The 18,360-nt window shown below is 40.4% G+C and overlaps 1 protein-coding gene across 5 annotated transcripts in view; it reads right to left on the bottom strand.

Moving 5' to 3' along the window:
* Positions 1–1,688: 1,688 nt before the first annotated feature.
* The window catches only part of rims2a (regulating synaptic membrane exocytosis 2a), a 390,995-nt gene continuing 374,323 nt past the window's right edge, over positions 1,689–18,360 (bottom strand). For all 5 annotated transcript variants that reach the window (XM_042332189.1, XM_042332190.1, XM_042332192.1 and 2 more), the window contains 5 exons: positions 13,580–13,721; positions 10,541–10,653; positions 5,729–5,830; positions 3,577–3,716; positions 1,689–2,633 (listed from right to left, as the gene is read on the bottom strand). In XM_042332189.1, the coding sequence (XP_042188123.1) occupies positions 2,415–2,633; positions 3,577–3,716; positions 5,729–5,830; positions 10,541–10,653; positions 13,580–13,721 (716 nt within the window). In that variant the 3' untranslated portion in view covers positions 1,689–2,414. The remainder of the gene's footprint in view (positions 2,634–3,576; positions 3,717–5,728; positions 5,831–10,540; positions 10,654–13,579; positions 13,722–18,360) is intronic.

Raw genomic sequence — 18,360 nt, forward strand, 5'->3', positions numbered from 1 at the left:
TATTTTCAGTGACATTATAGGAATCCCTTTTCTTGTTTTTTTTGTGTGGATGGTCAATATTCAAAACATTATCTACAATGCTTTGGTCATGAAAAAGAGAACCAAGAATCAGTCTTGGTTCAAATAAAATTGCACTACAAATAGAAATCAAAAGGCATTTATCTTTTTTTAAAATGTGGTTATCTTTCAAAGATACTCATAGTTTGCATGCTCCTTTCCATTCACCTCAGAGATTGGAAATTCAGTGGGTGAGGTATTCCTCGTGAGGCTACGTACAACCACATTGATGATGTGCACTGAGATCTGTAATTCAGCCTGTGCTCCTGAACTTAGCTAAAGCTGCTACATTCAGCAGTGTGAGAACTTCCTCACTTCATAGCTTCAGCACCATCCATTAACAAACACGGATAATGCATCTCACAGCCTACGGAGCACAGCTTTTTTTTTTAAACAAATAAATCCTTTTCAATGTGGGAGCCGGGAGGGAAGAGTGTGTCGTAGCATGGCATTAAATTGATAATGTGTGAAATCTTGTTGGGAACCAAAATCTACGATCGAATAACAAATGACTTTTTTGGCCAATTTTCAGCTGTATTGACCACGTGTACATCAGCTCATGTTGAAAGTCCTCATTAAAACTATGTGTGAAAATTGAACTTTACAGCAAAACAGCTTGACCCACAGATACCTTGTCTGAAGTACTTTGGGAGCTTAAGCATGCAAAAACATTCTTCTGATTGGATGCTTTCAACTTCTTCGGCTAGAGAAAACTACTAATTTCCAATCGTTAATTAATTTTCCAACAAAATACCACATTACTGGATTTATCATATAATGTTTCTTATTCCATATCATTGCTACATAACGTCAGAAAAAACATTGTCGCTTCCCTACAGTATATACACGGTCAATGCTGCTGGAAATTATCTTATTACTGAAGAGAGTTTTCACTTTTGTTCTGTACAATGGTGACAAGATTCCAATTATTTGCTGTAGAATTCAATTTAAGATGGGGGAAAATGTAAATCATTTCTATGTAATCATGCACTGTACAATAAAAAGGATGCTGCAAAATTTTCAATTGTTTTTGTCAAATGCATGCTGAATTACTGTAGTGTGTGCCCAAGCCATGTTGCAAAAAACGTCTCAACATGCTTGCAAATCATATAAATTTCTTTTTTTTCTTTTTTTGCTCTTTCTCAATGATATATTTTTACCCAAAGAATGAAAATACATCAATGCTCTGCAGCCCTCAGCCCAAATATGGACCTTGAGTGGCCAGAAACAAAGAAGATGTACATTAGAGTACATTAAACGACCCAAAGGAAAGGGACAGAGCAGCATGGGGTTGTCTATGAACAATGACAGACTTTGAAGGCCTGTATCTTTAAATAAGTAATTAATTTAACTAAGTTTTGTCATTTGACTCTTTTAAAATCTCAGATAAAAATTACTGTTTAGTTCAGAATGACCCTTCCTCATTTTCTTTGCCTGCAAAAAACCAGACCCACAAATGAGCTACTCTGAATATGGGAAATACCATGCCTTTGTATCACACTGTTGCATTCACTCCCCCATAAAACCATGCACTGGTGAAACATTGTCTTTTTTAAAAAATAATATAAATTGTTGAAAATGGCTGTGTCAGTTTTTTTTTGCAAGTTGCAGCCTCAAGAAAATAATTTAAAGATTTTTTTAAATTCAGCTAAATTTATGTCCATGCAATTTTTTTTTAAACGTCATACAGTATATCAGCAGAGAAACAATGATATCAGATCACATAGCCCTCTCCCTTTGGGATTCACTGTGGCTTTCCTCCTGGAGCTTTCAAGTCCGCTTTGAGTGTCAATATCATGTCTTGTATTTTTTTTAAAAAAGGTAAACCTGCTGTTCCCTCATCATTTTGCTCAGCTGACTCCATTTCGTCTCCCCTTGTTTGGTGACGTGCAGCCAATACGTTTATCATTTGAGCCATCTTCCTCACAGCACTCACAAGCGGCCGTCACTGACTTCAAGGGGTTGTTGCTTATAGGAAGCAAGTAGGTGGGATAGGAGAAGCAGGCGACCCAGTGTAGGAATAAACAACAAAAGAAAGGATGGTTCATTGAAAAATAAGGGTGTCTGCTGCATGAATTGATCAGTTCTTATTTATTTTTTAAATCCATGGCTTCTGATTGGACAAAAAAAAAACTATTGTCATTTAATTCCAACAACCATTTAAGTTCTGCAAAACTGCACTCCTTCCCTAAGGACCTTCACAGGGCACACCGTGCGCAATTTTCCTCTGAGTACACAGGACCGCTTTTACTCCCTAGGAACAGGCTCAGAAGACAGAACATCAAGCATGCAGTGTAACCAGGGCTTGCGACCTGCTAGCTGAACACTGGTTGCTGTAGCAACGCCTTTCACAAGTGCTATGAGCGAGCGTAAGAAGGTCCGGTTGAGCTCTCGAGCGATGATTGGGAAGCTCGTCTTGTCAGCGGGGCTAAGGTCGGATCCACCAGGGAGGAAGTGGGAAAGAGTTTGTACCAGCCAATCACCATGTTGGACAGGTCAAGGTCCTCTAAAAGAATCTGTGCAACTCCCATGAAGGATTTGTGGTCCATTCGTCCATAATCCCCCCATACTATTATCTGCCGGAGAGAAGAAATATATTAGTAACTTCGGAATATAATGCTCCAGTGCTCTGAAACACTACCCTGTGTGGCACAAAATGAATGCAAGTTGTTCTTGTCATTGTAAATACTTCTTATTTTCTATCATTCCCATTAGTGCTCTCTGACTAAACGCGGTTCACAGGTCTCTGTGAGAATGAGAGTGATTCAGGTAAACTCGACCACTTGCTTTTCTTTTCCTCTTGAAGGGAGACACTGATCTGATCTCAACACATCCCTGAGGACCCAGCTTGTCCACCCTCACCATTGAGAGTGACATGAGGTGAGTCTGCTACAGTCTAGTCAGTGTGGTAAATATCACATGGACCACAATGCTAGTTATATCGGGTTTCGCTACTCTTAACAGCTATTTATTTAATGTTTCAACCCAGCACAATTTCTCACCAATAACAGATATGTAACTCCCCAATGGCCAGATGGGTAATTCCAATGTTCAGAGTCTCTTTAAACTTTATCGACCAAAAGTTTTAAGTTCAAATTTTGGTCTAAATTGAGTTATCGGATTTCACACAGGGCACTGCGATAATTGCAGAGAGGGGTATCAGGCATGATTCCCACTCTTATCGTTTCCGGGTAAGGTTCCTGTGTGGAGGTTGGGATAGGACAGCATTGAACTTGGCAGTGATGTTTTCCTTGGGATAATAACCTGTTAATACTGATTGTGAAGTCACACAAGTGAATCCGAGCCACTCGAGTGAACTACATGAAGCTCAACTGGAGGACACTATTGAGAAATATTTGCCCTTGTTGGAAACATTTACTGAATTGGAGAGTAACCCCAATTGACCTTTCTAATACACAAAGATACAATACTGATTCATTGACTAGGACCCACCAAGATGCATTTGTTAAACGTCCAATATGATAGTGTAAACAAAGAGATAATGTAAGAAATGGTTACCTGAAGAACCTTTCCCTGGGGACTATCTTCAAATCCCAGCGGTTGCTGGTATAGAGGTTCCAATGTTTTTCGTGCTACTTTTGTTTTCTTCTTGGCTATGCAGACACCATTTTCCAATAGATAAACCTTGACATAAGGCGCTAAATGAGGAAACAGCATCATTACAATGTTAAATTTACCCCAATGTTTGCACTGAATTATGAGCAAGAATGCATTGCACAAAATACTACAGAATATTTCTGTAAATGATAACATGTTTCACATCAGTGGTTCAAATAATGTTATAATCTACAAATCTACATTACATGAGTGATATATTAACGTCATTTCAACTCCAAGGACTTTTATTACCTTAAAATATGTTCCTATCCAGACATACATTAAATGTAATTTCTGCAGGTATTATACACCACATATAACACAACTAACTAGCTAGCTAGTTAGTTAGTTAGTTAGTTAGCTAGCTAACTGTCAGTTTAAAACATTCACCTACAATCAACAGTTGTATTTAATGTGAACCTTATTAGACTCATTTTATGAGAACATTTGTGCATCATATGTGGGAAATTCCAGAGCACATTTAGCAATATGTTATCATTTAGATGGAACTAGAGATTTAGTTTGAAACAGAAGTAATAAGGAAACATATTATAATAATAATAATCCTTGCATTTGATATAGCGCTTTTCACGTCGGGAGGACGTCCCAAAGCGCTTTACAGAACACACTGTAAAGTGAATTGACTGTATATTTGTGGGCGAACGCGGCAGCCAATTGCGCACAGCAATGTCCCACAAACAGTCGTAGATTGAAAATGACCAATTTATTATTGTTTTTGGTTTTGGAGGGATTATTATTATTATTGTACAAACAGCATTTAACATTAAGGCATCCTAAAGGGCCTCAGTGTTTTTCTGTAAGGAAGACAATCAGTGTCTAATTTGCAATACTTCCAAACAGAATTCCTTAATCCAAATCACAGATAGGAATTCTTTCAAGTAACCAGAAGTAAGTCCAATCTGTAGAAACTCTGCACCAGAATGGAGATCTTGTAAATTGTCAGTAGTTTGTTAAAAATGCTGCAAATTAGCCCCCAATTTATATTAAATTATTGGAGATGTGCTAAGGTAACAGAACAAAAACTAAAATAGAACTGTTGACTGTTGGAAAAACAGTGTGAGCGGACAGTTGCATCTCATGTTTCGAAAGAATTGTGATTGTTCTTGACATGTAAGCATCGCTGTCGCAATGACTGGAGGTTATATGGGTGCATAGGAATGAGAACGTGAATGAGTCACAAGATGTGGTATCGTAAGCAAAGCTGTGTTTAATAATAATACTGTGTCTTCGGTTCAAAGAATCGGTGACGTATGTTCATGTTGGTAATGAGGGACAGCAGCTCTGTTCTAATGCTTCTGCTACAAGACTGCTCTGAGGTTTCCAATTTTCCTCCATATATCGGGAGGTGGTAAATCACCACTGAATTGCCATTCACAGCATTGTTGACCTGTGGTCAAAGTCAATCAGTAACTAATGATTAGTTCAGGGATTATTGGGTCTAAAACCCGTGATAGCTGGCATTGAATTTGTGCACTGTGAAGCATGGCATTTAAGGGCTTGTTCCTGGGATACTGTCTTGATTTGTTTCTTGGTTGAGTTAAGCTGATATCTTGTGAACTGGCACTCAAATGCAGTGCGCTCTGCCATTAACAACTCCACTGTAGGCCACCAGTGCCTTCAGGTCCAATGATTGTGCTGAAGTCAGTGTGGGGGAAGTGGGATCACACCTGTAACATCAGTGAATAGTTAGTGACTGGTCTTAAACATAATTTTGAATCATACCACGGGGTGAAATTTGCAGTTTTATAATACATTCATGTCAGATATATTACAAAGCACCACTAACTAGATTTCTTGCCATTTTAGGAAATATCTTTATATGAAGGAATAGAAATGTTTTATGAGGGAGTTGGGAAGCAGCTCCAATTCTTGGCAGTGATTTTCGATGGGTCGAGTTTGCTCACAAAATGGTAGGGGGACTCTGGCCACATGAAGGGGTCATATCAATACTGACTTCCTCTTTTTTCTGCTGCCCTTGTCTTGTTCACAAGAAGAGATAGAAGGAAAAGGAAAAAGAAATAGCAGTCATTACCAGGTAATGCTTTGGATCCAGGTTTTCCTACAAGTCCTCGGGCCCTGATGACTTCCACTTCGAGTTGTCCTTTCCGATCCATCATGCCGATCTGGATGTCACCTGAAGATAAAGAAGATCAAAAAGACCTTAAGTGAAGAAACAAGTTTTGCACGAGAGCTGTCTTAATTTCCGTTCCTCCTCAGGAGTATTGAGGCACTTTTGTCCTTTGAAAGAAGCTGAATTACCTTTAAACTTTTCATGCTCTGCTTGGTCTCCTGCTTTTCTCATTCACCCCTCTTCCGTGACTTCTTGCTAAGTAAATGCTTGTTCTCGTACCATACATTCACAAATTCACTGCCATTCAGTACACTGCACTACTACAGCAGAACAAGTCCTCCAAACCCTAGTCTTTTTCAACATGGATAATGATATTCCTCTCCCCCCTTCCCTTTCTCGGATGTCACTGTAATTGGTTTGATCAAAGTTCCTTATTTATTTTACCAATACATTTAGCTTCAGATAAATGGTAGATTGTTGTGATGTCCATTATCAATCGGACTAACACTTGAATCTGATGGTACTTTGTAAAACTGTCATTCTATCTGCCAACAGGATGGCGTAGATGATTATCCACACCTCTGTTTGTTATTTGGAGGATTTTCAATTATCAATGTTTGAAATTAACAAGAATTGAAGAATCACAGGATCTCTGAGTGACGCATACTCTCCACAATTACTGTCTCACAACACATCCAGGATTTACTATTTAAAATCCCTTTGTGAATGTCACGAAAGAGGCCAAGTGTTATAAACAGCTGAACATTCACTGCTCCATTTGCTCTATCGATTGAGTCTATTACCATCCACATTCTCTGTCTATTTTGAAAGTTGGCATGAGTTAATTGCTGAATTAATTTTCATGTTGACAATGATTATAGTTTAAGACACAAATTTGGATCTCTATCAGCCTGTGTGCTTCACATTAAAATTCTGGCTGGAACAAGTGGGTTGGATTTATGATATACATTTCAATTCAACAAAGTAAACTACATGTGCAATCTTTACACTGTCAAGTGAGTTCACTTGATTATTAATAAAAAGGAGGAAAAAAAGCTCTGAATAACGACTTAGCTTAGTGATTTTTGTTTCTTATGAACAGACACTATCTCTTTGTTACTCTCTTTGCCATCTTTTAGATTATTGGGCATCCAGAAATTTCCTATACTGGGTTTTGTCTAACATTTTACACCGCTGTATTCTTTCAAAAAGGGCAGACTTCCCATTAAACCAAAGTCTGGATATGAGAATCATCCTCAGGCTGGGCAATAGCTTGTAAGATAATATTGTAGGATTAGAATTGTATTGTGAACCATTAGAGTTGTATTGTGACATTGCAAACTATATATATTAATATCGATCCAGCTATTAACATCCAGTAAAGTATTTGTGTGTTACTGCACCTCACTTTGCCTTTGAAGTTGGATCAAATTTGTTTCCACGATTTAAGATCAAATTGTCATGTGTGGAGGATTCTAAACTCCTGTGTGAAGGTTAACACAATTGCTCCAGGCATTAATCTTTCCATAAATAATTATAAAAGCTGGACGCAAACTGTTTGATCTAGATCACAGACATGGGTGTGTGGGGGGGGGGGGGGGATGGTGGGGGGGGGGTCACTGAACATTTCCCAATCAGTTGTTTAACTGCTGTGTAAAGCTGAGGATCAGGAAAGAAAATGAATGGAAAAAGGAATGGCATCCACTGGTGAGTAATGGACAAGGGCGAGTCACAGCCCAAGGAGGGATGCAATGAGGGATTGACCTGTGGCAAAGCAAATCATAGAGGCTCGAGAGACTTTGTCATGGTGTCAAAGGAAGAGGGATTGAGCAAAGGAGTGCCTAGAGGTAATAACTGAGAAAGAGTGTGTGGGGGTATCTCAGTCATCAATGCCAAACTGGGTGAAGGAAGAGGGGCATTGGAAAAATGACGAGGGGAAAGGAAGCAATGAGTAAAGACAATGGAGGGTATGGAATTGATCAGTGTAAGCATAGAAACAGGGTGGAATCAGATTAATTCTGAGTCAATAAAATTGGGAAACCAAAGAGTAACAATAGTTGACATGCGGAAATTTTACTCCAGTGCTTAACTGAACACTTGATAGACAACAGCAGAGCTTTTGAATTGGCAATCTGGAACCATCCAGCCATTCCATTTACACACAGATATTCCAGCTGTCAGTAATATCCCATCCGCACCTCAAAAAGCTCAATGAATATCAATATGATTGGGACTTCAACTCTATCTATATATTGAAATTCTAAGCAAATAAGCCAGTTTATCACCACTCAAGCTCAACCCAAACTTTCATTGTGCAATTCAAATATATAGGATACAAGACTTTTAACTCCTCACTGACACCAACAACAAGGCTAATCTTGTGACCTTTTATGGTCATTTTTAGAACAAATAAGTTCAGAGATTTAATTATTCAAATAATTATATTGGAGACTACATGGTAATGGCTACTTTGGACTTTCTGCTCTTGTACCTGCTAAGCTTCAAAGAAACCTTCCTTCACTCTCTTCATTCTCCCTACATCCTCACACTGAAATTAAAATTCATTGCTTATTCTTTCTTATGACCAAAAAACTATGCAACTCCTCTTCACCCTCATTCTTCCTTTCCTGCAACAATCTAGAGCCTTTTACAATCTGAGCTATATCAAATGCAAGGATTATTATTATTATTATTATTATGAGCCTGATTTCACCTAACCTCAAGTTCTTCATTTATATCATTTTCTCCTCAATGCTTTTGAACATTGGGTAATGTTTTGAACTATGTGCTTAGGCCCTTCACCAAGTTTCTCAATTAAAAACAAAGACATAAAATATTCTAGTCACATTCTGTGTTAAATGTTGCAGATCCTCATGCAGGGAGAAAATGTTATATATTGCTAGGATGGAGATGAGACACACTGACTGGTTGATAGGGCTGCTCTTTGCAGAATGCTGCTAAGTAATCCAATACAGCTTCCTTAGTATTACAAATAAATAATGACTGACTTCTGGGTCATCAGGTTGCGAACAACATCACTTCCTGCATGCCTGAAGTCACAAAGTGAAGTCTGTGGCACTTCCTGGAAACAGCATGCACATACAGCATCCAGGAAATGATGTTGGTGATAACCGTACAAACCGGAATTTTGTAGCACAAGGGAAGCCAGCAGGTCTGTGCCAGAAGCCAATGCCCGATCCACAGGGCATCTGCTTTATATATGAACTCGTCTCATAAAAAGATACTTTATAACATTATGCCCTATAATTGGTACCCTTTATCTTCTCTAGGACAAAAACAACCAAATTACTTTGTAAAGCGCCTTTCACGTCGGGAGGATGTCCCAAGGCACTGGACAGACAGAGTTACAGACCCGAGTTGCGGCTTGTGGTGGGGAAGGGGGGAGGGTAGGGGGGAAGCAGGGAGATCGAAAGCACGGTCGAAGAGGAGGGTCTTGAGGTGGGTCTTGAAGGTGGCAAGGGAGGGGGTGAGACGGAGGGACTGGGGGATGGAGTTCCAGAGGGTGGGGCAAAGAGGCAGAAGGCCCACCCGTCAGTAGTGGGGCAAGCAAGGCGGGGGACGTGAAATGGGCCGGAGACCACTGAGCGGACAGAGCGAACAGGATGGTAGGTGGTTAGGAGGTCGGAGAGATAGAGGGGAGCAAGACCATGGAGGGCTTTGAAGGTGAAGACCAGGATCTTGAACTGTATCCTCTGTGTGATGTGCAGGAGAGAACGTGGGCTGCAGAGTTCTGGATGATCTGCAGCCTATGGAGGGAGGACTTGGGGAGGCCGACAAACAATGAGTTTTCACAGTCGAGCCTCGATGTGATGAAGGCGAGTATGAGGGTTTTGGCGGCCTGCGTTGTGAGACAGTGTCGGAGCCAGGCGATGTTGCGGAGGTGGGGGAAGCGGTTCATGGCGCAGATGTTGGGGAGAAAGGATAGTTGAGGGTCAAACAAGACCCCAAGGATCCGGACTGGCTTAGTAAGGTGGAGTGTGCAACCATGGATGGTGATGCTGTCAGCGCTTGAGGTGAGGAAGCGCTGATGGAAGCCAATCAGGAGAGCCTCGGTCTTGTTGACATTCAACTGAAGAAAGTTAGTTTTCATCCAGGACTTGATGTCTGACAGACATTCTGTCAGGACAGCAGTGGTTCTGGAGTCAAGGGAGAAGGCAGAGAGGTAGAGCTGGGTGTCATCCGCAGACATGTGGAAGTTGACCCCATGTCTGCGGATGATGTCACCAAGAGGGAGCATATAGATATTGAAGAGGAGGGGATCAACGACAGAGCCCTGAGGAACACCGCACGAGATGGTCTGGGGGCTGGAGGAGAAGCTGTTTGAGGAGATGAAGTGCAGGTGGTGTGAGAGGTACGATCTGAACCAGTCAAGGACAGCGCTGTGGAGGCTGAGGTAAGAGGAGAGGCGGTGGATGAGGATAAAGTGGTCAACGGTGTCGAAAGCAGCAGAGAAGTCAAGGAGGACGAGAAGGCAGAGGGAGCCCTGGTCGCAGATGGACCGAATGTCATTTGTCACTTTGACCAGGGCTGTTTCTGCGCTGTGGGCAGCACGGAAACCTGATTGGAGGGGTTTGTGAAGGGAGTGGCGGGAGAGGAAGGAGCGAAGCTGAGAAGCAACAACTCGTTCCAGGATCTTGGAGATGAAGGGGTAGTTAGGGAGTAGAGAAGGGTCCAGGGAGGGATTTTTATGGATGGGAGTGATAACAGCAGACAAGCACAATTCTTTCTAATATAAATCTCGGTCCTGCTTACCCAAAGGTGGTGTTGCTAGTGTCTGACGTCCCACAAGCTGGGCTGGTCCAAGGCCATCTAGAAAATCACTGAACTGGCTTTCTGATGCCAGCCTAACACCAGGAAAGATGAGGCTGTGAGCAAAAGAGGAGGAAGAAAACGAAAATTCAGCATAATCTTGGAGGTAATGTGAAATTATGCAAAAGATTTCATACAATAGTTTTTATACAAAATTTTATACAATAGCTTAAGTATTGTACCATGTGAACAAGAATAACTTTTGATAATTTTAATTTAACAATAAGGTATCCACATATTGAGAAGAAGTGTGATCAAACTCCTGATGCACACAAAGCTTTGTGTTCATTAGCACCACTGAATCCCATGAATTTTGCCGGATCCTATTCCTGACACCACCTGGAGGAGATACCTTCAGCATTTGTGCTGGGACGTCCTCCCAACGTGAAAGGCGCTCTATAAATGGAATCTTGTTGTTGTTGTTGTTGTTGTGGGAGTCTAAATGCGGCAAGTGGGAAGCTCACTGGACTTGTCTGAGTTTCATTGGCCTTTTTTTAATGTTCTTAATGTTCTTAATGTTCTGAATGTAGTTGAGTGTGAGATCTTGAAGTGGATCTGTTCTGCAACAAGGACCCAGAGAAACTGGGCAAGTATTGGGGTGATGGAGGTATGGAGTTTGTGCAGGTGAGGATATGGGTGGCGGTGTTTTGAATTAATTAGATTTTAAGAAAGGTGGCTCTAGGGAGACCATTGGAATAATGGGGAATAATGGAGACAAATGCATGGATAATGCTTTCAGTTGCTTCGGGTGTGAGGTACGGTCAGAAGCAGGCAATGTGGCAGAGGTGGAGGAATGCTGTCCTAGTCGGGGAGCGGATGGGGGTTGGGATACTGATGCCTAGGTCATGCAAAGCTTCAGTGAGTCTGAGGGATAGGCCCAGGAGGTTTAGGAGTTCAGAGCCGCAGGAGAGAAGACATTGACGGTGGCCAAAGAGTATGGCCTTTGTCTTGTCAACATTCATCTGTGGAAAGTTGGTGCTCACCTTGGCCTTGGTTTCTGACAAACAAGAGGACAGAACATTAGTGGAGCCGGGGATGCAGTTGGAAAAGTATATTTGTGTGAAATGCACACACATGTGAACATTGATCCCTTGTGTGCTGATGATATCACTGAGAGGGAGCATGTAAATGAAGAAAAGAAGGGGACCAAGGATGGAGTCTTGGGGTACCCTGTAGGTGACCAGGTGGGGCAAGAGAAAAAATATTTGCAGATATGAAGTGATGACGGTTGTCATGTAGGATTCGAACCAGGAAAATGTGGTTCCCCTGAAGGTGGATGAGGGAGAAGGATAGAATCATAGAATCATAGAATTATACAGCATAGAAGGAGCCCATTCGGCCCATCTTATCTGTGCTGGCTCTTTGAAAAGAGCTATCCAATTCAATCCCACTCTCCCGCTTTCTCCCCATAGCTCTGCAAACTCGTCCTCCCAAAATAATTATCTACTTCTCTCTTAAAAGTTGTTATCAAATCGGCTTCTACCACCCTTACAGGCAGTGCATTCCAGATCCGAACAACTTGTGTGTAAACATTTTTTTCCTCATCTCCCCTCTGTTTCTTTTAACAACCATTTTAAATCAGTGCCCTCGGGTTACCGACCCACCTGCCAGTGTAAATAGTTTCTCCTTGTTCGCCCTATCAAATCCCCTCATAATTTTGAAAACTTTTATTAAGTCTCCTCTTAATCTTCTCTGCTCCAAGGAGAATAATCCTAGCTTCTCTAGCCTCTCCTAATAACGGAAGTCCCTCATTCCTGATACCATCCAGGTAAATCTTCCTTTGCACCCTCTCCAATGCTTTGACATCCTCCTTAAAGTATGGGGCCCAGAACTGAACACAGTACTCTAGCTGAGGCCTAACCAGTGTTCCAGAATGGCATGATCGATTGTGTTAAGCAATGGAGCAGTCCCGGAGGACGAGGAGGCAGAGGAAGCCCTGGTCACAGAAAGAGAGGACTTTGCGGCTTTCACAAGTGCTGTCTCTGTGCTACGGGCAGGGTGGAAACCGGACTAGAGGGACTCGAGCAGTGATGTAGAAGGGTGACTCAGATGGAATTTCTACTATACACTGTATGCTCTAGGGCCATACAGAGCACAAATACCTCAGACTGCTTTTCACATCTATGCTGAGATCTGAATCAGGAGGCAGTGAGGACACTGCACGGCTGAGGAGGAAAAATAAGTCAGGCATTCCTTATGTCTCTCCAGTGACGCCTGCTTGCAACTGCATAGGTTGGAAATAGGTTGAGGACCAGACCAGGCTTTGCTGGGTGTGGCAATCTGCCGCAAGGTTGGGGAAAACTCACTGTGTGAGCCTCGGCAGGAATAATGGCCATTTGGGCGAGTGGCGGAGGGTTGTTATTGAATGAGACACATATTGAATGTGGTATGAATGACCACCTTTAAGGCAGAACAGAGAAAATTGGAAAAGCACTCGAAAATCATTATTTTCAACAAGCATACCAGGGGTTACCAACATTGTGAACGAATGCCAGTCTCGGGTGTACGCAATGTGTTTACTGCACATATGTAGCTGAAATTACAAACCATCTCTCTGCGTCTACATTTCCCTAAGTTTACAAAAACATTCTCAATGGAATACCTTCCAAATATGACTTCAACCCCAGCACGTTCAGTATCTGTAACAATGCCCCCTAAACATTTAGTGCAGGATTCCAGCACTGATGAATTTTACAATACAGTACTGCTAAAAAAAAATCTTTAAGGTGATCATACCTCCATGCCTAACGAACATACATATTTTACCATAAGACTACAACATTAAACATTGCTCTGGCTACACCCTATTGAGTGATAACTATCTCTTTCAGGGGCCTGTCCTAACCATTCTTTTATATTTGGGGTAATTTAAAGATTGAGAACTCAGTGATGTGGAGCATGGAACCTACAGATCTTTGCTGAGCTGTGCCATTGCTATCAAAGCACATTTCGTCAATGATGACGGTTGTTATCTGGACTTACTTTCCCTCCGAACTGTAGCTGTTCATGCTCCCATCTGTAGACTCACGACTTGGCTGCCGCGTCATCCTATTTCTCATTTCCACCGCCAATCCGGTTTCTGTGCTACGCTGGATGGTACTTCGCAGCTTCTTCCCCCCGGCCTCTGTAAAACAAGATAGAGAGACATACATGTCAGAATAGAACGAGATTTGCTGCACTGTGAAACTCGTGGTGTAGCAGAATCCTATCTGCTACTTGCCTTTCCACAAAACTGTAGGAGGAAATATCCTTCAACAAATTTAAGTTCTGTGTGATAACAAGGGTGCATATAAATAAGATTGGATGACGCATAAAAGTGAGACGATAAGACAATGGCATTTCCTCTCCAACTACCAATATCCATCACATTTCCCTTTCTGCCAATGTCTACTCTTCATCTGTATGTTATCTGGGTTGAGGATTTCACCATGGCCTGCATCAATGTCCTCTCTGATGGGAATGGCTTTTTCTGGATTGAACTGGTGCTTTTAGCTTATTCTAAGGGGCAATCTCTTCCCTCATGTTCCTCACCTTCACTGGACCATTCCTTAGAGTCATCACTCCTGAATAGTGCCTCATCTACCAGCCTGGTCTGATGAATGAGCAGAGGGAAAGGAATTCAAACTCAGACCCTCTACTGGATTTGTTTTATATCACCTACAATTATATCATTCAAAGTCAAAAGCTGATAGAATAAAATATAAGCTGCACAATAATTATGAATTCTTAATGTTTCAAGCTACAAATATAGTTAAAACTGCATAGAATGTCACAAGATGAAAAAATTATCTGGTAATAAAAGTAAATAAAGCTCTGTGAAAATAAATCCAATTTTTCATTTTGGACAGATAACATTGCAGCATTTCCAGCTTCTTTCTCTCTGATGAAAGATGACAGCTGACTCTCTACATTGAACTTGTTAAAGCTCTGTGTCCAATTGATATGACAAGGCAAAGCAATGCTTGGTCCTGTCATTGACGCCAACTACGCAAGCATCAAACGTGTAAATATGCAGCCTTGGCGTCCTGACCTGCCTTTCTGCTCACTGCCACACTGCAACATGGCAGTCCAATCAAGCCACGAGATACACTGCAGACTTCACATTTGGTAGATATACAATCTCTTCAGTTATGAATCTGTTAAAATCAATTGGATGGCTGCTTGATGCTGTCTCTAAACTACATTTTGAGTAGTGTCCTGGCAAGGTTTTTCATGCATAGACTCTACATGTGCAAAATACTAAAAAGAACTGTAAATTGAGGCAAGCGTACAACATAGAACGTTTACAGCACAGGAGGAGGCCAGTTAGCCCATCGTCTCTATGCCCAGAGAATAAAACACCTCCCCTCTTAACTTAAAAGATAATAATACTAATCCTTACATTTGATGTAGCGCCTTATCACGTATTCGAGACATCTCAAAGCGCTTCGCAGGATATACTGTTATATATATATGTAATAAAAATAGTCAATACATTTGCCACTAAGTGCATTGAGATACCTTGTGGACTTGATAAGTTGCTATAATAAATGCAAGGATTATTATTATAATGTTATTACAGTTTTAATAACTCCGCAAAGGTAGTTTCTGAATGGTTTTCAGTGACGTGTAAGCCAGACCAATAACACTTACATATGATTGGATAGTACTTTTCTTAGTATGTTTAACTTTGTAAAGTAGCTACTTTTTGCAGGAGATTTAACTATTTTGTCAAGTCATTTCTGAATAGACTTCTTAACAGTCCCAGTTACATTAATGATTATAGAAACAATGCTTGTTTTATACTGCCACATCCGTCCACATTCAATTTATATACCAATATTTTTCTTGATCTTCCCTAGTTCCTTATTTCTTATGTTGCATCACTTGGGATAGCCACATCAATAATGCTGCATGTACAATCTAGTTTTTTTAACGATACTATTTGGTTTCTTACAGCTTACTGTTCTATCTGTATGTACTTGTGATTCCCAAATTTTTGTGATGTTATTTTTCAGTGTCATTTTTGGTGGGTGATATTATTACTATGTTACATCACTTTGCATCAAAAGCTGATATTATTCAAACTCAGGAATTTAGCTCATAGTTTAGGCTAGGGGAGCACTGGATTGTTATATTTCAATCAAGACATTAAACCAAGGTCCTATCTGGCTGTACAAATGACATTAAATATCTAGTTACACTGTTCAACAAAGAATTTCTCCCACTATCCGGGCCAACAATCCTCCAGGTTGTGTTTCATCTCATGGTTGCTTGTAGTACCTGACTTGTGCAAAATGTTACAAAAAAAAGTCACTACACTTGCCAGTAATTATTGGTGAAATGCTTTGAGAAGTTTCTACGATAAGGTACTATAAAAATACAACTTTGTTTTTCTGTATTGTTGCCAGTGGGAAGCCTGCATTTTAATTTCTTTTGGAAACTTTAGCAATAGAGATTGGAATGACCCAAATTAGAGACATTGCTCCTGAATAGGTAAAAAACAATCAGGACAAAAGAGAGTAAACAATTAATAATAATAATAATCCCTGCATTTGACATACCATTTTATCACATCGTCAAGACATCTCAAAGCTCTTCACAGAATATCCCATAAAGTGGATTGACTGTTTATTTTGTGAGTGAAACATAGCAGCCAATTGCACACAGTAATGTCCCGCAAACAGCCATGGAGTGAATGACCAATTTTATTTGGGGGATTTGTTGGCCAGGACACCAGGAGAAACTTTCATCCGAAGGACGGCTGTTAAATCAACTTCACCCACAAAATATACAGTCAGTCCACTTTACAGTGTATTTTTTGAAGCACTTTAGATGTCTCAATGATGTGATCAGGTGCTATATCAATTATTATTATTATTATATGCATAAGGACTTGCTAGAAAATATCTGGCAAATTTGTTTATCATGATTCTTCCTGCTCTGATTTCCGTTTGCTTATTAAACCTGATTTAATGACAGCACGTTTATTTCAGCACTTAGTCAAGGCAACAGAGGTTTTTTTTTCTCCATTAAGTCTAATTATGGTAATAACTTTAAATAAGCTTCAGCTTGTAATCATCTTACTCTACAGCTGATACCTTTGCTAATCAGCTCCCAGCTATAAATCCGAAAGCGAAGCACGTTTTCAGAGGTACTTCATGTAACTCATGTTCTACAATGAAAGAGCTGCAAACCACCAGCAAAATGCCAAATAAAATCCGGATTTTGTTGTACCACCTTTTTTTAAGGTCTCTACATTGCTATGCTACCAGTGCACCCACCCCCAAAATTAATTGGAATAGAATGAATCAATAGAATGAATGGCAAACAGTTATAATAATAAAAAATAATAATCTTTACATTAGATACAGTGCATTATCAAGTCATCGAGATGTCTCAAAGTAATTGTACCTATAACTATATCACCAAGTAAGCTACAATTGCCCTTAACCCATCCATGACAACCTCCACATATTGAATCCCTATAAACACTTGCTCTTGGATTTAAATGTTTGCTCTATTTGGTCCGATTCAGGGTACACGTTTAAGATAATCACAGAAATCATGAGAGGATAGGTTAGAAAACATAAAACATGATTGAAGCAGCATCCATAAATTCTTTTAAAAGTGAATTAGGTAAATGCTTGAAAAAGAGGAATGCAGCATTAAAAGATTTGGGGAGCAAGCAGGAAAGTGGGACACAATTAGATGGCCTTTTTGGAGAAAACTGCCAGCATTGACTTAACAGAACAAATAGCCTGGGTCTGTGTTATTCCATCATATTATTCAATCAATTCAAATACAACTACGTTGTAACAAAAAAGAGTTTAAAAGCATTTAAAAATATTGGGACTATGCTTAACATAAAGAACAAGAAAATACACTGAACATTGACTGAAGAGCAATCCTAATGAGAACAAATTCTGTCTGAGAGCAAATGTTATCTTTCTGCATCGTCCCATTGCAAATTGCGATCTATCTGAACTCTTGACTGGAACAAGGTTTCATTTTTGAGTACAATCACATACATTGATGCTGAGGAAGGCTGGACAGTCAGATTGAGAAACTCTTTAGTCTCAGAAAATTTCACTGCCACTTTTAGAGAGTTACAAAGTTGGTCAGTGAGTACTTTTGCAAGCAGTTATGAACTAGCAAATACAGTACATGAATCATATGATAGAACTCTGGCTGTGGAAGTCTACTCTGATTAGTTTCTAGAAATCAGATGTATGTTTTTCAATGTCTGTATTTACCTTCATGTATGTGGGTATATAGATTTACGGGACAAAATTTGTGGTGTTCCCTGAAGCCTGAACTTTTTCTGGAATACTTTTAAGAAATAACAGCAGATTTTATAACCTCTCCAGGTAAATGTCTTGTTCTTCTCTGGCTTCTAGTGCCAATTTGAATTTGTCAATGTTAATCCCACACATCCCGTGGAGTCCTGTAGCTCAATGGTTAGAGCACTCGCTTTGCAAGCGAGAGACCTGAGTTCAATTCCAGGCAGAGGGCGAAACCTTGGGCAAATTTCCTTACTCCACACGCCTAATAATAATCCCTCCAAAACCCAAAACAATAGTAAATTGGTCATTTTCAATCTACGACTGTTTGTGGGACATTGCTGTGCGCAATTGGCTGCCGCGTTCGCCCACAAATATACAGTCAATTCACTTTACAGTGTGTTCTGTGAAGCGCTTTGGGACGTCCTCCCGATGTGAAAAGCGCTATATCAAATGCAAGGATTATTATTATTATTATTATTACATTTGGTTCTAGGTTTA

The sequence above is a fragment of the Callorhinchus milii genome, unplaced genomic scaffold (genome assembly GCF_018977255.1).
Source record: "Callorhinchus milii isolate IMCB2004 unplaced genomic scaffold, IMCB_Cmil_1.0 Scaffold2, whole genome shotgun sequence".
Lineage (NCBI taxonomy): Eukaryota > Metazoa > Chordata > Chondrichthyes > Chimaeriformes > Callorhinchidae > Callorhinchus > Callorhinchus milii.